The sequence below is a fragment of the Ambystoma mexicanum genome, chromosome 2q, assembly GCF_040938575.1.
Source record: "Ambystoma mexicanum isolate Mex_15411 chromosome 2q, UKY_AmexF1_1, whole genome shotgun sequence".
In the NCBI taxonomy this organism is placed as follows: Eukaryota; Metazoa; Chordata; class Amphibia; order Caudata; family Ambystomatidae; genus Ambystoma; species Ambystoma mexicanum.
The window spans coordinates 678017866-678039190 of record NC_090924.1 but is presented as its reverse complement, the minus strand read 5'-3'; the positions used below and the strand labels follow the sequence as shown (position 1 = coordinate 678039190).

At 48.0% G+C, this 21325-nt stretch overlaps 1 protein-coding gene across 2 annotated transcripts in view; it reads left to right on the top strand.

Annotated features, from left to right (window-relative positions):
• FAM234A (family with sequence similarity 234 member A) overlaps positions 1-21325 on the top strand; it is a 1050028-nt gene that overhangs the window by 784716 nt on the left and 243987 nt on the right. For both annotated transcript variants that reach the window (XM_069647858.1, XM_069647857.1), the window contains exon 9: positions 14124-14202. In XM_069647858.1, coding sequence (XP_069503959.1) covers positions 14124-14202 — 79 coding nt within the window. The remainder of the gene's footprint in view (positions 1-14123; positions 14203-21325) is intronic.

Sequence of the window (21325 nt, the reverse complement as noted above, 5' to 3'; positions counted from 1 at the left end):
CGGCCATGTAATACTACACGCTCTTCCCCGGATACTTTATTCTATCTTTTTGTCTTCTTTTTGTCAATCAGGTACTTGGTCCTCCGGCACCACGCTCCTCCCCGGCGCATGTCAACTTCAGCGGGTGTCCAGCCTGCGAGGGGCTCTTCCCTACATCCGATCCCCGCGCTCTTTGCCTCCGCCCGACCACGGCTGGGAGGGTTGTACCGCGTACAATGCACTTACTCCACACGCATTGAAGAACAGGCTAGCTCGGTGGAAGGAGCTCTTCGAAAGGTCACCTCCAGAGGATCTGAAGCACTTCGTCAGACAGAGATCGAAGCCTGAGGGAGGGACACTTGTTTCCATCGCACCCGTAAGGGCGACTCTTTCCCAAGGAAATGCCCGAGTGGGAGGAAGCTTTCTGGTTCTCGCACCAGCACACGTACTGAGGCTAGACCACCTACTGGTCTCACGGTCATCGGATCCTTCCGGGCACAGTGCTGAGGGGCCGCAAGTTTCTTTTACTGGGTCTACGCCTGAGGGGGCAACACCTTAGTACCGGCCTAATGTCCGAGGGGAAGCCAGCATGCAACACTACCAGCGACACTGCCAAGGGCAATACACCTTCCAGGCCCCGGCCTGAGGTGCAGGGTAGGTCTTACGCTCCACCGCCAAGAGTCTTGGAGGAGGCTGGTCCCAGTGAGCCAAGCAACACGACTTCGGCACGTGGCACGCAGCTCGACAAAATGGCCATCGTGCTGCTTGTCCGATGCCACTCCTAGGAACGGAGCAGGTGGGAGAACTAGTTACAAAGTGGAACTGGTGTCAACCAGGTACGTGGCCTGCAGTTTATCCATCAGCAGCGCAGGGCAGGTTTCCCCTGCAACCGAGGCAGAGTGTGCTCCGGCTCCAGCAGCCACCAGCCACTCTGTCAATATCACCTGCCACTTCCTCAGCTTCCGAAGGCAGGTTCTTCGAAAGGTTCCTAGTGCTGATGCAAACTCCTCAGATGGGGGGGCCATCCTTAGAGATGCTATCAGGGACATGCTCCCTCCGGTCACTCTGGCGCCCATAGTCATTCCTCCTATGGCTCCGATGCCTTAGGCCCCAGTGTAGCCCCCACTCCCCCTGCAGGCTCCTTCAATTCCGGCTCCCCTACCGCCACACCAGCCTCCGCAGCAGCCACCGGCTCCGGTATCCACACCGCAGCCCACAGCGCCCAGTACTCCTCCACCTGCTCCGGACACTCTGGTGGACACAGACGAGGTGGTGGACCCTGATACGCCATCTTCAGCCAAGGCCTTTCATGAACGTCATGCAGGTTTGCCAGATTATTTGGAGCTTCCTCAACCGAGGTCGAACAACCGGAGAAAGGGGTTTTGGCAGAAGTCCTCACTCTACGCCCCTTTGCTAGAACGGGGATCCAGAAGCAGAAGGACGTTGTTGCCTTGGCCAAGAAGGGGTGGCTCAAGCCACACTTTGCCCATCCTGTCAAACGGTGCCTCTATGCCAAGTATGGGCAAAGGGAGGGGGATCCACTCTTGCTGTCGGCACACCCTCAGCCACACTCTTCGGTGATCGCTGCAGCGTCACGCTAATCTAAGCCTCAGTCGTCCTCTGCCTCCTCGTCCTCAGTGCTGCTAGGCAAGGAGGAGGTCTTGGAGGCATGTGGTAAGAAGCTGTCCTCCAACGCCTCTCTGCACCTGTGTCAATCCAATGCAGATGCCATGCTGGCAGCTGTTAACCAAAGGCTTTGGCGGGAAATAGCCGACTTCCTTCCAGGACTTCCTTCCAGAACTTCTGGTGCAGAGCCAAGCACGCTTCAAAGTAGGGCTGGCAGAGGCCGAGCTTATGGCACAGGACATCATGGAGTCCACAGTGGCCCACATAGATACCTCTGGACGGGCCATATGCACTGCCATGGACATGAGAAGGACTGCCCGGCTTCGGGCTACTAAGTTTAACCCTGACGTCCATAAACACATATTGGACCTTCCATTTGAGGGTAGTGACCTTTTTCACTCCACCGCCGATGAGGAATTGGATAAAAAGAACAGCTTGCAAAATGCGAAGTCGCTATCCTAATGAAGGCCACGCTCAAGGCGTACACCCAGTCGCATCAATGCTCTGATAAGGGGCGGGTTCCGGGGCTTCCAAGAAAGGAGGCCGAGACAGCCTGAACGTTCCCCTGAGTCAGCACTGGAGCAAACAACAAAAGTGGAGGTCAAGGGTTTTTTCCAGTCCCCCCCCCCCTCCTCCGCAGCATCCTCAGAGGGAAAAAAGACATGATGCGTCCCTTTGGGGTCCATGTGTCTCGGTTGGGGGGGTAGGCTTGCCCTCCACGTGCATTTTTGGTGCCAGAAATCTTCAGACCCCTGGATCCTCTCTGTAGTGTCCACAGGGTACCGCTTCCGGTTCCTCCCTCCTCCCCTCCTCCCCTCCACTCTCACAGATTGGGACAGGAACTCTCTTGGCGGAAATTCAGTCGCTCGTCAAGAGAGCCAGGCTGTGGAAGTAGTCCCAGCCTCACAAAGAGAATTTGGGCTTCTATTCCAGGATTTTCATCTTACAAAAGAAGAACCAGGCTGGCCAGAGAGTTGCGTTGGATCTCGCCACCCTCAAACTCTCCTTACCGCTTCAAAAATTCAAGATGGTTACGCCAGCACCCATTGCGCAGACACTAGACAAGGGAGACTGTATGTGCTCCCTGGATCTAAAGGACGCTTATCTACATGTCCCGATTTGGCAGCCGCATCGCTCCTTCCTGCTCTTCAGGATCATTGTTGCCATTTCCAATATAAGGTGTTACCCTTTGGCCTCAACTCAGCCCCCAAGGTATTTACTAGGCTAATGAATGCAGTGGCAGCCCTCCTCCGGGCCCAGGGCCACCATGTCTACCTGCACCTGGACGACTCGCCTGTCATGGCGACACTTCCAGAGGCGGTTCACCACACTGCCTCCGCACTTATGCACACACTCCACGACCTGGGGTTTACGGTCAACCTCAAGAAGTCTCAGCTGCACCCTACACATAGCCTGACCTTCCTGGGCCTCATCTGGGACACGAGCTCCGAGAGAGTCTTTCCCTCGAGGACAAGATCACAGCCATCAAGAGAGCCACCACTCACTTCCTTACCAGAGCAGTGACCTCGGACTGGTGGTACCAACACTTATTAGGTATCATGGCAGCAGCCCTACTGGCCATACCCCAAACGAGACTCAAGATGAGGAGACTACAGCTGCACTTCGTAGCCTCTTGGAATCGCAAGAAGGGCTCCCAAACGGAGCCGGCCAGCATCTCTCCATTCGAACCTCGCATGGTGGTCCAAGGACTGCAACCTGCGAACGGGCAAGCCCTTCTGGCAGCCGGTTCTGCAGGTCAACATCACTACAGACTCCTCAATGGAAGGCTGGGGGATCCACTCTGGACAGCCACAGCGTCCATGGAGTCTGGAACCGGCAGGAGTCTCATATCAACTGGCTGGAGCTGAAAGCCATCGGGCTCTCCAAGCTTTCCTTCCGCTCTTTGGGGGGCAAGATCGTCCTTATCCAGACAGACAACTCGACCAGCATGTACTATGTCAACAAGCAGGGGTGGTACCAGGTCCCTTCCACTGTGCAGCCCAGCAGTCAGCTTGTGGGGATGGGCCCTGGAGAACATCTACCTCACGGCTGTCCACCTGCCAGGGGAATCCAACTGGGAGGTGGACGGACTCAGCAGACTGGGAGCGGACAATTACGAGTGGCAATTGAATGATCAGGTGATTCTAGAGATCTTCAGCAGTTGGGGACATCCTCAAGTGGATCTCTTTGCCTCCTAGGACAACAGGAAGTGCCAGCAGTTCACGTCCTGTCAGGGGCAGGGCCCCGGCTCCCTGGGCGATGCATTCCAGATACAGTGGAACGGAATGACAGCGTATGCCTTCCCTCCCACACCCCTGGTTCACAGGGTTATCTGCAAGATAAAGGAATCGTGTCACCTCAGCATCATTCTGATAGCTCTGTGGTGGCTGGCGAGACCATGGTTCTTGGAACTTCTCAGCCTCTCAGACAGGCCTCCCATTCAACTGCCGATGGGCCCAGCTCATCCTTGGGCGCAGCGGGGGGGGGCGGGGGAGGACAGGATCATCCACCCCGCTCCACACAAATTAGCCCTTGCAACGTGGTTCCTGAGCATGGCACGCTGAAACACCTGAGCCGATCACAGGCGAACCTAGAAATCATCCAGGGTGCTACTAGGAGCCAGTAAAAGAGTAAATGGACTATGTTCTGTCACTGGGCGGGGAATCCCTAAAAAAATATCCCCACCAAAAATATTGCTGTTTGTATTTTTGGGGAGGATATTTTGTTGGTGCGGGGGTGTCCATTGGTCAATATCGCCGCAAAAATATGGCAATATTTTTGTATCGCAATATTTTTGCGATATATTAACACATCGAACCCTGGGTGGACTCTAAGGAGGTCAACCCCCCCGTCCCCCCTTAAATGTACGTTGGACGATGTGCTCTCCTTCTCTGCACACCTTGCTCACTCTGGCTTACAGGTGGACACATGCCGCACCTATTTGGCAGTCATAGGGGCCTACAGAAATTCAGATGAGGAGGTCTTCTCCTCTTCCAACCCGGTGGTCAAGCGACATTTGGCGGGCCTCACCAGGCTCTACCTGCCCATCAAAAAACCACACCCATTGTGGGACCTCCATTTAGTGTTGGGCGCCTTGGCTCACAAACCGTTCGAGCCAATAGCGTCCACGGACATCAGGTTGGTCACCATTAAGACCGCTTTGCTGGTGGGCCTCAGCGCTGCTCGCAGAGTCAGCGAGATACAGGTACTGGTGGCTTCCGAACCCTATACTACCTTTCACAAGGATAAGGTGGTCCTGAGAACACACCCCACGTTCTTACCTAGGGTAGCCACCGATTTCCATCTAAACAAGGAGATAGTCTTACCTACGTTTTTTGCCGACCTTAAGGACGAGGCTCAGAGGGTCCTGCACTGTCTGTATGTCAGACGTGCTCTGAAGTTCTATCTGGACAGGACCGAGGGCGTCTGCAAGTCAGATGCCCTGTTTGTCACCTTCGGGGGGTTTCAAGGCCCATTTATCAGGCATCCAAGGACTCTACAGCAAGATGGATGTTTCTGGCCATCAAGGAGGCCTATGAGGGGCAGCACAAGCCAATTTCAGCTAAAATGCATGCCCACGCTGTCAGAGCCAAGGCCACAAACCTTGCATTCCAACGGCATGTCCCGTGGCAGGTCATCAGCAGGGCGGCCACCTGGGCCACCCCTTCAGCTTTCTGTAAGCACTACTGTTTGGACGCCCGCTCTAAGTTAGATGCGGCTTTCGGAGAGGTGGTTCAAAGGAATCTGTTTTCTTAAGGACGGTCTCCACTCCACCCTGGTGCTACATTCATTTGTAATCGCCCCTGCAGTATAGCGGAAAGGGGACGGGTGCGTAAGAATAATTAATAGTTACCCACCGTATTGACTAACGTACTCTTAGTCCATAGTTCTCTTTCTGCCATACGTCCCACCATCCTCCCCCCTAATAATACGGGTATCATTGGGCATTGTTAAATATTGTCGATGCGTCAATGGGGACCCAGGAGTGGCGCCGGTGGGCGGAGTCAGGGGTGTGCATGCTCCCACGGCCGCGCCCCAGCGCACCTCTAAATTTAAAGGGGAAGAAAGTATTTTCTGATGGAAAAGGTTCTGTCTCCCGCCCATGCAGTCCCATGCAGTATGGAGGAAAGGAGATTATGGACTAAGAGTACATTAGTCACTAAGGTGAGTATTATTTTTTTGCAGTGTAATACATGAACATACAATCTCGTGAAGTGGATAACCTTTTCATCCATAATTGTGCTGTTTGGCTAGGACAAGGTTCTGCAACATTTGGCTCTCCAGATGTTTTGCACTAGAAGTACCATCTGTCCTATCCAGCATAGTCGGTGGTGAGGGATCCTGGGTGTCATAGTCCAAAACATCTGGAGAACCATAGGTTGCAGACCCATGGGCTAGGACAATGCTCACATTGGAATTGATGATCCTATAATAAGTATGTAAAGTCTCCATTCATTTTCAGGACCCAGAGACAAGCAGTAGGCTCTTTGAAAGCATACTCGCCAACAACATAGCCAGTTGGTCTGAGTTTGAGATAAAGTTCTTAAATTTTGAATTGCCGGACCAGTACTATCTTCGTGTCATGTGACGGCTTGAAAATCCGTGGACAGCCCATCTCTCGAAGTATCTTTTCCCAACTGAAAAAAAAAGCCCATTGAACCCATCATCTAAATACGGAGATGACACTGCAACCTGTTATTTCCCCACTGTCAAAGAAAGCCATTGGAGATATTCTTTGAAATCGGTCATTCTTTGGCATCATCAGAGAAACCTGCTCCCACGTTAACTGCTAGTTAGACCTGTGGAGCAGTCTGAGGAGTGAGGCGAAATCAAGCCCTTCACTGGGTCGATTTAGCCTGCTGACTTCAACCTTCACATCTGGATGCAAGATAAACAACAATCCATGGATTTTCTCTTTCGGTAAGGGTATTGTTCTCCAACCCCTCCTTAAATATTCTAACTTTTAGAACATTTTCTAGAACCCGTTCGAGCATACCTCATACACCAGCCCGGCCAGTTGAAGCACATCTGAATTTCAGGACAATGGCAACATTCATAGCGCTTTAAGCACCCTGCACAAAAGTAGAGCCTCCCCTACCAGCCCTGAAATCCTCCATGATGGAAGCTGTAGAAGACACTCCAGCATTAATCACTGAGGTAGGCTAGATCTAATCCCTCATAAAGTGAGCGTGTTGGGAAAGTCCGATTGGAGAATCCAAGGAAAGTTCCAGAAGAACTGGTAACAATCTCTTGGCCATTCAGATACAGGAGCCACTAAAACGTGTCCCCTTCTCTGCAAGCGTTTGCTAGGGTTGTTTGGGATATCATTGCGAACAGGGAAAGTCATATTTTCTCCCCAACGTCCAGATTTGCAGAAAGGTTTTCAAGGCTATTCCTGTGTGTGGCTGCCAGCTAAAGATGCGGGAAAGCTGTGCGTTCAGCTGCCAGGCAGAGAGATGAGTCTGCAGCAGACCCCACCATTTGAGGAGGCATTTTAAAATGTTGTCTTGTATCCATTCAGTGAAATCTGAGGGCTGTCTAGGATTACAGTCTGCAATTACAGTGGACCCCCATCGCCCCCCTGTATCTATTCTCCCTTTACTAGAATGCAGTTTGCCGAGCATTAATTTCAAAAGTCCTTGACTAGTTTCCATAGCAACATGGGTTGCATACCTCCTCTGTGATTAATGTAGCAGACCTACTGATCTGCAACTACAGGTCTTCAAGGCAAAACCTGCCACCTATTGACTCTGGAGCCACAGTGGGCTCACAGCCTGTCCTTTTGGCATTGGATTCTATTATTATGTCTGGGGCTAAACGGAAAATCCCTTGCCTTCCGTGCCTCCATGTGTTCGAGCCAGCAATGTAATTCCTTTCTTGTTTATTCTGAGCGTGTTACAGATTGCATGTAACAGATGTTGTGGTGAAGGTGGGAGATAGTGAGCCTCATAGGCTATCTGCCCAGGCCCGCTTTACTATCGAGCACTTCTTTCAAGGAAGATAGGTGGCCTGAGATACTGGGCAGATCTCTGAAAGTGAAGAGCTGTCCTTTGTGAAGAGTCGTTGAATTAGGCTACTTATCTCATGTACCTTCTCCACTGTCAGCTTGTGAGTGGCTGCTACTGTGTCTATGGCCAAAAACTGAAACTCCAATCATGTGTACTGAACAGAGGTCAGATTTCTCTGTTTATCAGAAAACTTGGTCTTTCAGCAGAGACACTGTCATATGTCATCTTTCAGCATCTTTGTCCTGCAACATGAAGATCATGTTGTACAGGTAAATGATTATCCACACCCTGTGCTCTGTAAGCTGCTGCCACTGGCTTCAAGATCTTTGTAAAGCACTAGGATGCCAATGAGAACACCAATTTCAAGCTCCTGAAATTCCAATACGGCCCTGCTCAGTAGGCTTGTAGGAAGTAGCAGTTCGGACCATAAATGGTGAAGGAAAGGTAGACATCCTGTAGATCCAGCCATCCCAGTCAAGAAGATCTCCGAGCAGGAGTCTGCTCCTTCTTGAAGCAGCAGTATATGCATGAGCTGCATGAGATGTATCACAAGTTCATGAGGAACAGATTGTGGATGTTGTGATGTGGGCATTATTGCGTCCCTGTAGCTCTACCTTTAAGCCCAGCAGTGCCCAGCCTGCCGGAAAGAACTGGATAATAGCTAGATCGTTGACCTGCCAAGGCGCTTGTGAAAAACTTTGTGAATCCCTTACACAGTTGGTCATACCCAGCCATCCCTTCGCAGCCGGTCCCATTTGTGCAAGGAAAATGTGGTCGCCCCATATGGAGATCTACAGTGCATGGGATACCCACTTGAGGCTTGACGTTGTCTGAGGGTTGTCCTTCAGCAGCGTCCACAACCACCACACCCTTGTGTTTTGTGGGGGTTATGGGGGTGTTGGTCTTTTGTTCCTGCCATATTTGATGGGCTTCCCTTAGGTCTCAGTTTATTCTAACTGGAAGAAGACCTTAGGTAGCAAAACCCCTTTTTATGGATGTCTGGGCTTTATCCAGTGCATTTTTCGGTCCCACCACTTTGCTAGTTCCTTAGCAGAAGAGTCCCAGGGCCATTGAGCCTTCTTCACAGTGAACTGGCTTACCAAACAATTCATCTTTAATTAGGGTGTCTTATCCACCTCTCCGTGAAGACTGCACAGTTTGCATTCCCTAGGGGAAAGACTGCCCTTTTGGCCTTTTTGGCTTGCAGCCTCATGAATATCTTTAACCGCTAGGTTGATGATCTTGGCCTGCGCCCCAACACGTCCAATAACTTGTCCTGTGAGGACCCACAGGCCCGGTCAACGGTCTCTGCTGTAATTACCTATGAAAGTGAGTATTTTGGCATCTAGTTTGTGTCTACGTTACCTTGGCCTCAATAGCTGGCCTTGGGCATCTGTCCTAAGACTTCCCCTGCGTTCTTTCTATATGGGCTTGCATGCAAGTTTATTTCTATATTTCACAACTCTGGGCAAGGTGTTCATTTTGAGAGTGTACTAATTCCTCCTGGTCAAACATTACGAAGTGGTGTAAACTCCTGTGTCCCTGGTATGTGACAGCACATTCTCTCTCTTCCACTCAAGCGGCTTGCCAGACCGCAGTTTTCTTGTGTCGAGGGACACTTCAGTTTCTGTCAGTCCGGTCCTCTGGGTCAGAGTGCTTGGAGGCTGTTGACTCCTTCCTTTCCCAAGAATAGACTTTTTTAGTTTGGCGAATGCGTCTCTTACCTCTGAGCTCAGCTGAACCAGATCTTCTTTCAAGCCTGTGTGTTAGGGGAATGGCGGAACACGGTGAGCTTAAGTATCTTACAGACATCGGTACACTGTACTTTGTTGGCATTCTGAGCATTCTTTGTGTCATTGCCTCATAAATGAGCCTCCAAACCATCCAGGCGCCAGTGCAGGGGAGCTATATTTTATTGGCCAGTGCTCTTTTAAAACTCTGTGTAAGGATGACAGTTTGGTTGTATTGGGTCTCGTCATCTGACGATACCTAATCAGCCATCTTTGGTTTGTAATTTTAGTTCTCTTTTCTTGCCCACATACCTATAATCTCTCTAGGCCCAGTGGTCATGGCGATGGCAGTGTGTATTTTGACTGTGTTCCAGGCTTCTGCCTGCTCATGCACTTTTCCTTTCTTGAAAAGGTGCATTCCAACACTTTGAATGCTCTGGTAAGAATGGACCAGTTCAGGCTATTTTGATGCTCTGCGGGCTTCTCTAATAACTCTTTGATAGCAGCCTGCTACGTCCCTGCAAGCGCCCGCTCAATCCTAAATAAAGCCCAGAGTTATGCAGTATAGTGCACGCATTGTAACATCGAAAGTCCACCCTCCCAGAGTGTCAGTGGCCGCTTGCAACACTGTGCCATATGCCCCACACTGACCCTTAATTATGAAGAACTCTGGAGCTACTCCACACTATGGCTAAAGCGTTTGGACCCAACACATAGCTGGCATTTGGCAGCAGGAATAACTCAGCAGTGGGCACACTGTTGGACGCAAGGGAAGCAACTGCCCTTGCGTCCAACAGTGTGCAAAAGTTAGCAGCTTGCCCTAGTCAGAAAATATTGCTACCACAGCGCAAAACAATATTACTCGCGATATTATCTGGGGTATGTTCTCAGACTATGTGAGCAAAGTGAGCGTCACTTGTTCCACCCAATGACTGAGTAACACACAATTACCACCACAAAAAGCACAAGGGATGAAATATGTATTTGCTGACCGTTGCTAATGAAACTGGATGGGGTGGAACATGTCATGACTGATCTTTTCAGCGAGATATTGGCTATTGGTTAGTCTATACCACATAACATGCACTTTTAATGACTACTGGATTTCTCTACCTTTATGGGAAATGTACTATGGCTAGTGTTGGAAGTTCTGAACACTTAGTAATTGAGCTTCAATAGGAGAAAGTGAAACCTAATGCTCGCCTCCAGTTTTGACAGCATTGTAGTTCATATCCGCCAACCTTGGATATTCTGTACTTGGGTTGACATTGCAAGACCATATGTATGCTGTACGGACCTGACATTAGCAGCATATAAGACCACACTGTACATCATCCCATGATGTCCATGCATGTGTGTATTACATGAACAGATGTGCTATCTGTGACAAAGTGCTTCTCATAACTTGCCCAATTGAGTAAGTGCTGGGTTCTCAGTTTAAGCTCATGTTTTACTTTTTCTTAGTTTTAACCTTACTGTTATCTTAACCAAAACAAAGCTCGGGCAATTCCATTTGTTTTACATGGTAGCAATAAACGCATGTGGGAGGACACACCACAGTTGCACCCACATAATATGACATCCATTGCTCAAAAAAAAACATGGCCTATTCGAAGAAGATATCACCGCCCTAGCTGCTGACATTTCTAAACCTATGGTGCAAAACATTATTCTAGGAGACTTCAACCTAGGTTATAATGACCCCAGTGACTCACACGCCACCTCCCTAGCCTCTGCACTAACAAAACATGGCTACACACAAATTAGCTCCAAGCCTACCCATGAAAAGGGCAGGATAATTGACTGGGTGGCGGTTCCCAATTGTAACACCTCCTTACTAGACACTACTCCGTTAGCTTGGTCAGACCACCACCACCTTATTACCTTTGAAATGCATATCAATAACCCGGAAAAGAAAAAGCCCATCATTGCTCCCCCATGCCTCACAAGAAGTGAATGCAACATCACAGCAGTAGCCTTAGTTCCCCTCTGTAGCCCCCCTCACTCAATGCCGTACCAGACACCATTGATCCTAATATCCTGATTACTGCCTATAATGAATCTGACTAATGCCATTGATACTATTGCCCCGCTAAAACTGCGCAAAAGTAAACCTATAGCTCATCTTAACTCGTGGTTTACTCAAGAGCTAAAAATTCTCTGCACAGCAAAAAGAAAATTGGAATTACGATGGAAATCCTCCCCCACACCATAAAATAAAACTAACCTTGCCATCATCACTGCCACTTACAAAAATAAGATAATCCAGACTAAAAAAGAAATTTACGACAGAATAGCCCAAGCTAGTTCCAGTACTAAAGAATTATTCAACATCCTGACAGACACATGCAGTAAGGATAAAGCCTGGTGCACTAGTATACAAAATGCCCTGTCCAACAAAATTAAAGGACTTCAGACCAAAATAGCTGACAAAAGATCTCAACTCACAGTCAACATTCCACTACCATCCCCTACCTTACACATTAACTCGGGCTTCATGTTTAAAAATGTTACCGTACCTGTAGTTCAAAAAATCATTGCGTCCCTCAAACCATCCAATTGCAAGGGCGATAGTTGCCCGGCCCAGATTATAAAAGATGCAGCCAGAGACCTAGCTCCATTTATCACTAAGCTCATAAATTCCTCCTTCGCTAGCAACTCCGTCCCAAATAACCTCAAACAGTCCTGGGTTCTACCACTACAAAAGAAACAGACCCTCGACCCGGCTATTCCCACTAACTATAGACTGATTACTACAGTCCCCTTTTTACTGAAAATTTTGGATAGAATTGCCTACCTGCAAATACAAGACTATCTTGAAACTCACAAATTACTCGGAACCCGTCAATCTGGCTTCAGACCTCAGCATGGCACAGAAATCGCCCTTGTTGACCTTAAGAGTCAGATCGATGATCTGAAAGATAATGGAAAGATGGCCATCCTTCTCCTTCTGGACCTATCAGCGGTGTTTGATTTGGTGGATCACGCGATACTCTGTGACCACCTATCGTCAGCAGCTCACTTCTCCAGCTCCGCGGTTTCCTGGATCCAATCCTTCCTCGCAAATAGAATACGTGTGTTCTCACCTTCGGCAGCTGCTGATCCCACTCCCATCACATGCAGAGTCCCCCAAGGATCATGCGCCTCGCCCACTTTGTATATCATTTTTACAAAGCCACTATTTGACAAATTGGACCGTCTGGGTGTCACCTACACAAATTATGCGGACGACACCCAGATACTCCTACCCCTATCAGGAGCTTATGATATAGATGTCGCACAGATCAACGAAGTGTACACCATCATTCAGGCAAGGATGGCCACACATGGCCTTTGCCTGAATGATGATAAGACAGAGTTCCTCCTAGTTGGCTCACCCAACAACCTGCTCAAACTAAGCCCTCATTATACAAGTATTCTCATTGATGGGAACAATATACCTGTAGCTAAACATGTAAACACATTAGATTTGTACCTCGATGCACAATCTAACTTAACTAAACAGATAAATATGACCTCATCCGCCACTGCCTACACTGGCAAACTGATCAGAGCCTGCAGACCCTTTCTATCCCCCACCAGTTGCCTCCCATTGGCGAGAGCGCTCATACAATTCAAGTTGGATTACTGTAACAGTCTATACCTAGGTGCCAATAAAGCCATTCTAAAGAAAAAGAGAGCACATATCAGAAGTGAGAAAGCAACACAAGTGGCTCTCCATACACGATAAAATTGATCTAAAAACCATCTGCCTTACTCACAAAGCGCTTAACCACCAAGCCCCCCCCCTTATCTCACTGACAAGTTCACATGGGAAGTGTCAAACAGAACCACTAGAGCATCTAACAGACCATGTCTGGTGGTACCCAGATATAACTTAAAAAGAGCTGGGGGCACCAGCTTCCCGGTATTACCCGCCCAGCAATTGGAACTCTCTCCCTCAATATACAAATGATTCAAGCTTTCAACAAATTCAGAAGCCATGTTATCACTTGGCTACTCAACAAAATATAATTGCCACAGTTCCTAGATACCACTGGCCTTGGTGTGACTGCATAAATTGTATATACTTTGTACTACTGCCTTGACCTTTATTGTTTGACTGTATAATGTGTATAATATGTATATTTTTACCTGTATTCTCAGTTACTTTCCTATGTAGCCATTAATGTCCTAACAGCGCCCAATTACCTCTGGGTCAGGTGCGCGATATAAATAAAATAAACAAACAAAGAAACAAATGTTGCTCTAACACTACATGTGCACATGTGCCTTGTATGAAGTAATGTCTGGGTTTAAAATTCAAGAGAAGTAGTTGGGGAGTAGGTGCCTAAACCACTAGCCGTCACAGTTGCTTATGGTTCAAAATCTTGCTTGGTGAAGACTGCTTTGGACCGTCATGGTTTTCCCTTAGAGCTTGATTTACTCATCTCAAAATATGATTCAGCTTATAGGGAAACAAACATGCTCTGCTAGATTTCATCAGCCATGCTAATGGGCTATTGAAAAGACATTTTGCTGTTGCCTACCAAAGTTCCATCTGCACAGATTACCTAAAATCCCCACTTTGCTTGGGGATGTATTGCTTTTATTCCAATTTCTAGGCAGTTCTAATATGGGATGCAAGATTACTTTCAGCTCAGGCTGATATGCACTGTGCAAACACATGAAAGTAGACAGTCTACATACAGCAATTGAATGGGCTCCAACAGGGGTTACTTGTCTGATTGGGCGTGCGATCATTGGTCTTCATTGTTAACATTTTTTCTTTTATTTTTAGTAAACCAACACTGGGATACTTCAAGAAAGATGTCTTGGATATAGTCGTGGAAGTTGGAACTGGAGTTAACAGAAAAAAGGTGCTGGTGCTCGCACTGACATAGTGTTCTTCATTTTTTATGGCGCAAAATCAACATACAAGTGTCACTTCTGTAAAGAATTAAAGTAAATTAATCCAGCATCAGTTCAATCATAAGGGCACAATAAGAACAACAATCACAAAATGCATGCAGTTTAACAATTGTCAGAGGTGGCCTCAATAATGCACCAACTTCCAAAGACTGCTCAAGGGCTTTTATTGATTGGTTGGCAAAGGGTTCTAAAGGCCGTCTAACTCGCTCGCTATCTCTCTCATCGAAGGATTGAGAGTTCCACCCTAACCCTCCCCAGGTTAGTATCTACTGACCGGTAACCCCGGCTATCTAAGTTCTGTTTGTCTTGATGTGGGGGCCTAAAGGCAACTGCCTTATTTGTTTAACTCCCCCAGGGATTTCCTCGGTTTACATGCTCTACACCTCAGTAAGTTCTAGCGGTATTAGTGGTGCCTTCCAGACACTCAAGCCCCACTCAGTCTTCTTGTTTTTGCACCCTGGTGTTCCTATCGCTGTGTCTCTCACTTTCTCCATCTACTCTCACCCTTCCAACTCCAATCTCCTTATTTCCTCACTCTCCCTGTGTCTTCCTCCTATGTCCCTCCGATGTACCTCTCGGTATAGTCTACCTCCACCCTTCGATCTGATTCCTTGCTCTCCTTCTACTCTCCCGCTCTGCACTGTGACATATTACCACTACTACACCCCCATCGCCACAGCACTACAACCCTACCCCACCTTCTCCTCAGTCACCTTCCTTTCACTCCCTCATTCATCTTCCACTTACTCCCTACTCTTTCACTTCTGCTCTCACTCTCACATTTTACAGCCACAAAGCTGGCCAGCGTTGGAAGGTTTCCAGGAGTTCTCAGGAGTCTTTCGGAGGCAATACACGGCACACCCAGCAGGAACCCACTCACAGTTAAAACAACGTGCTACACTGTGGACAAGGTCCTGCCAGGCGGGAGTGCTACTTGACACACCCCCTAGTTCTCACTTCTGTACAGGAGCTGTAGCAAGGTTACAAAGTGGATATATTAATAACATGCCATCTTAATATAGGAAATACAATAAAGTGTCCTGAAATGCACAACCCCCTTTTTAGTAACTGTAGATAGTCTGCTGTCTTCCTTTATCCTAATCTTCTGCATGGAATACAAATTGGCAGGAACAAAACCTTACTAAATAATCTAAATACCTAATTCTCTAACATTAACCTGCTGCTTGGCTCCATGATTGTGACCGTTGTGAGAACGTCTGAGTACCGACGTTCTGAGCCTAATATATAGGCTCTTTCTGGTGACGGCAGGTAGGAGTGCGACCTCACAGTTAGAGTAAAGCACACTACCGCGTGATCACACTGAGTCTGCATCACCAGTAAGCACCCGAAGCGTCTTCCTTGACGCTCATTGCCATGGAGACCCCTGGGCGCCTTTATGCGGCAGGGGACCAGGTAGCCCATAAGAATGAGCTTGCCGCATGAGGGAGCGGGTGCTGCAGCGCCCGAACCCTTCCTGTGAGGATTTGGGCGGAGTAGCGCCTGAAACCTAACGGCTTTCTCCCTCCCAGGACCCTCCCCACCCCTGAGGTCCGAGGGAGAAAATGCCCAGGTTTGCCAGGATATCTGGCATGAAAAGTATGCAGGAGTCTCGGGCCATGACATCGTCCACAGGAACCCACGAACGGTCCTCTCCCCCCCCCCCCCCTTCCAATGGACCAGATACTGAACCTTGTGCCTGTGGATGCGGGAGTTAATGATCCTCTGGATCTTGTATTCCTCCCGAGGACCCACTGGGAGAGGCTTGCATCTAACCTGGCGTGGATAAATGGAAGAGACCTGAACAGGTTTCAAAAGAGACATTGAACACAGGATGAATCTGGTAATGCGAGGCAGAATTATGTGACTGGTGGACAACCATACAAGATCAGTAACCTGATAACTCAGAGAAGGTCAGCGCTTCCTGTTGGCATATTTGCAGGCTTGGGATGAATGTTTCACCTTGTCCAGTCCGTCCTTGATTTTGTTTCAGGAAGGGAACTAGGATGTACACCAATTGCAAGATGAAAAGGGGTATCCTTAATGGAGGTGTGATATGAATCGTTATATGCAAATATCCGCTAGAGGCAAGAGACTGGGCCATCCATGTTCATATTCCCTAAGATAAAACCTAAGATATTGAACAATTGTCTGGTTGGCTCTCTCGCTCTGATCATCGCTTTCGGGATGGTAAGGTGATGAAAAGTTCAGGCCTACTCCCATCTCTTTGCTTACAGCTCTCCAAAAAAGTAGACCCGAACTGAGTTCCTCCATCTGTGATAGTAGAGGTGGGTATCCCATGGAGATGGCTTACTTTCTGCAGGAAACATTGAGCCAGTTTTGGGGCTGAAAACTTCCTTGAGGGCTATGAAGTGAGCCATTTTAGTATAGGAATTCACTACTGTTCGTATCGCAGTGTAACCCTCTTCGCTGGGGAGATCCATGATGAACTCCATGTAACAGATTTGCCATGGTTGCTCTGAAAGGGGTAAGGGTTGTAATAATCCAAAACGCTTCCCAAGTAGGGTCTTGGATTGGGCACATATCTCACACCTGTGAATGTACTCAAGGAGATCATCCTCGAGTGTCTCCCAACAGACATATCTTTGTACCTTTTCTAAGTCGTTCCGGATACTAAAGTGTCCTGCTCCAGGGAGATCATGGCACCACTGCAGCATGGTGTGTTGACCTTCTCTGGTAGGCAGCCAGAACCGATGGTCGTGAAACAATAACCCGTGTTCTTCGGTATGGTTTAGGTTTTTTTTTTAGGAAGGATTCCTTCATCTGGGTAGTATAGGCATTTCTTCATACACAGATAACGGTGAAGCCGTGACTGAAATTATTTTCTCTGGGGATATGAAAGAGATCCCCTGAATATCCATAGTCTGCAGAGATATAGAGGAAGTAGAGTCAACGGCTACCCAGGCCTAAGGCGTGACAGGGGGTCGGAATATTCCTTGGAGTGGAGCTAGGAGAATACTAGCTGGAGAAAAAGGATCACCGTGGAGTATAACAAACAGGAAGGTTTATTTTAACAGGAAGATATGTTTACACAATTCTTTATGTGCCGTGGCACATAGTGTATGCATACTTGAAGTACATTTACAGGTTGCATATCGGTGAGTTAGTAATCATAAAATAGTGACAAGATATTCCATGTATTGTTTACATTCACAATACATTTAACATTGTCGACACATTGGTTGGTGTTTCTGGTTCGGTGGGTTACAAAGGGCAGTGGCTGGATGAAATGAGGCAGCGCTGCAAGGTAGTACCGATCTGTCTTCAGGACATCAAGTCGTAGTCGGACTTGGTTAAGTAAGAAGAGCGTCATCCATGTGCAAGTAAATTGACGCCATGGCGGTGGTCTTGTTTGCCCAGCTGTCGGTTAATACGGCTGGGGTGGGCAGTCTGCGATAGTCAGATGCCCAAATCTGTGCCGAATTGAAAAAGAGCTGTATCACTGCAGGCTAGTTTGCAGTGATACAGCTCTTTTTCAATTCGGCACAGATTTGGGCATCTGACTATCGCAGACTGCCCACCCCAGCCGTATTAACCGACAGCTGGGCAAACAAGACCACCGCCATTGCGTCAATTTACTTGCACATCTTCTTACTTAACCAAGTCCGACTACGACTTGATGTCCTGAAGACAGTTCGGTACTACCTTGCAGCGCTGCCTCATTTCATCCAGCCACTGCCCTTTGTAACCCACCGAACCAGAAACACCAACCTATGTGTCGACAATGTTAAATGTATTGTGAATGTGAACAATACATGGAATACCTTGTCACTATTTTATGATTACTAACTCACCGATATGCAACCTGTAAATGTACTTCAAGTATGCATACACTATGTGCCACGGCACATAAAGAATTGTGTAAACATGTCTTCCTGTTAAAATAAACCTTCCTGTTTGTTATACTCCATGGTGATCCTTTTTCTCCAGCTAGTATTCTCCTAGCTCCACTGCAAGGAATATTGCAACCCCCTGTCACGCTTTAGGCCTGGGTAACCGTTGACTCTACTTCCTCTATATCTCTGTACCTTCCAACCCTCCAGAGTCAGGCCCCCAACAAAAAAGAGGGTTCCGCCCATTTTTCCTTTCTTATCCATAGTCTGCTCCCCGATAAGCGCGAGATAAGGCGTCAGCCTTGGTATTTTGGCTACCTGGTTTAAATGTGACAAAGAATCGAACCTTGAAAAGAAATGTATCCAACTGTTCCGATGTTGGTTCATTGCTTGAGCCGTTTTCAAAAATCCCAGGTTACGGTGGTTCGTATAAACCATTATGGTGTTCCTGGCTCCCTCCAACAAGTGTCTCCAATTCAGGAAGGCATCTTTTATGGCTAAGGGCTCCTTCCAAAAAGTGGTGTAATACCTCTCTGCCGGACTCAAGGTCCTGGAGTAATAGGCAAGAGGGTGGCAAAAAGCAGTGTTTGTGTCTTTCTGTAAAAGGATCGCTCCCAAAGCCTAATTGGAGGCCTCTGTTTCCCCAAAATATGCTAAGCTTGGATCTTGGAGTCGTAGGACAGGCGCCGTGGTAAACAAGGTTTTGAGGGGCTCAAAAGCTTGGTTTGTGTCTTGATTCCATGTGAAAAGAACGTATTTTTTAAAAAAAAGTGTTAAGGGGACAAGAATTTCCAAATATCGGGGGATGCATCTATGATAAGTGCGCTAAACCTAGGAATCTTTGTAATGCTTTTATAGTAGATGGTACATGTAATTTCAAGGTGGTGATGTTCCTTCTAGCCATTCTGATACATACAGGTGTCAATTCATGAAGGCATGTGGACTGAGCCCATGCAGTGAGGACGTATCTCTTCTGAGCTCCCAATGTGATCCTCCTTTATCAATCCATAAGCGGTTCTTCATCTGCGATTTTCATGCACATAGTTGCTGCTCCTGGTGGATGCCTCATTTGTCCTCGGCTGTGCCTTCATCCTGAAGGAATCGAAGGACTGGGGAGCCTGAAACGAGAGCGCGGGCGCCCAAGGTGGCGGCCCAGCAAGTTCTCTACAGTTGACTGGGCCCACCATAGATGATCTGGTGCTCCCGATACATACCGGCGCATTACAGATTGAAGTTAGTGTGGAGGTGAGGGACGATCCTTGAGGCACCCTGGGGCTGTGGAGTGTTTCGCTACAAACACCGCACCTACTGCTATAAACTTACTGACCCACAACTGGGCACATAGACCCAACCCGCGGATGAGTTATTTTGGGCCTGGTTGTTAACCAATGGACAGCGAAGTGCTGTCACTCAGGGCTCATGGTGGATGCACTACACGAGCGTGGAACTCGACTGCCACACACACAATCTGCTATTGGCCCTGTGACATACAAGGAGGGGTGCAGAGGGGATTCTTTTTTACTGGATGGCAATCTGCCCCTTAATTTAACTGGTTGATCCTCACCACCGTAGTCAGGAGAGTTTCTAACTACCATATAATCAGTGAGCTATAGCTTTGACACATAGACTTGCCCCCTGAACACCCTGCTGCTGTGTGATAAACGCAATAGCCCCAAGACGAGTTTATATATTGCCCATACAGACTTGTAGCCATTAGTAGTATTGTATTACTGTAACCTTCATTTGCAGTGTGTGGTGCACCACGACTCTACAACAGTGCACATTTGCTGACATGCCACCTGCTAAAACTAAAGCCAAGGGCAAAATTATGGATTCCTTTGGGAACCAGAACAAACATCAGGATCTGGGACCTACAGCAAACTTACCAGACGCAGGTGCTCAAACATCGCAGCCTGATGCCCAGGAGGATTAGATACTGCCAGTTATCGCAGCATTGAGATAATCTCTGGAAAACACAATAGAGGAAGTTAAGGTGGATATGCAATTGCTTAGGCAGGATGTACGCTGATTGGCTGAAAGGGTGACCACAACGGAGTCACTCCTAAAACACACAGCTACCACCACTTCTGACCTAGCCTCAAGGCTGAAGGCCCTGGAATCAAGGAACACTATACTATACTAGAAATTCAGGCCGAGGATGCTGAAGGACGAGCCTGAAGAAATAACATACAGGTGCTGGGGCTGCCAGAGGCACCGAAGGCTGAGAGACAACGACCTACATCGAAAACATGTTGCAAGAAGCCGGACCTGAGAAATTGTCACAGGGTTTCGTAGTTGAACGAGCACACCACTCTCTCCAGAAGGGACCTCCACCTGGGTCATACCCCAGGCCAATTAATGGTCAGATCCTGAACTGCAGAGATCGCAAAGTAATCCTTCACTTCTCATGGGAAGGCGAGAAGATGCAAAGGGGCAGTTACGCAATCACCATTTATCCTGATTATATGCCCCTGGTTCAGCAGCAAAGAAACACATTTGTTCCCGTTAAGGCACGTCACCGCAAGCTGGGTCTTAGATACTTGCTTATGTACCCTGCAAGACTATGTACCCGGCAAGACTAAAGATGCTGTGCAAGGCCCAATTCAGTGTAACCCCAGACTCGTATATGGTTGCAACAATTTGGAGATGCTGAGGGCTGACACGCGGTTTCTAGACACTGTGTAACATGGACTGCTACAGATAAGTAATGTATTAGTGGGAACCGGTCTGATCATCCGCTGAGTGAGGTTTGGGATCCCCCAGTCGTATTGGACAGCTGGTGCCAGCCTGTTGCTGATGCGTTAACCTGGTACCCTGTGGCCTTGGCTTACATTGGAGGTACAGTTTTGCCTGAATGCAACATGTGTTGGGCAGTGTGAAAGGTAGCCCAACTTACAGGGCTACCTCCTTAAATATATTGGGGTACCCCTGTCACGCTCACACCAGAATGAATGCACCCCTCTAGGGAATTAAGGCCAAGAGTCTATCTTGCAAGGATAACAAACTTTAATCTTTACAGAAAATGAGGATGTGATTGAAAGGTTTGAACCTGGCGGAGGAGACCTATACTGAATTGTGGTAACCAGAAAGAAATGAACTTTTGTTGAACTGTATTTCAAGCTAAAATGTGACCTTGGCTGGAGTGAGAGAAAGCCGAGAGGTCCAGCAGATAAACTAGTGACTTTTTTGTGGAAGGCAAAGTGGTCCCTGGTCCACAAAA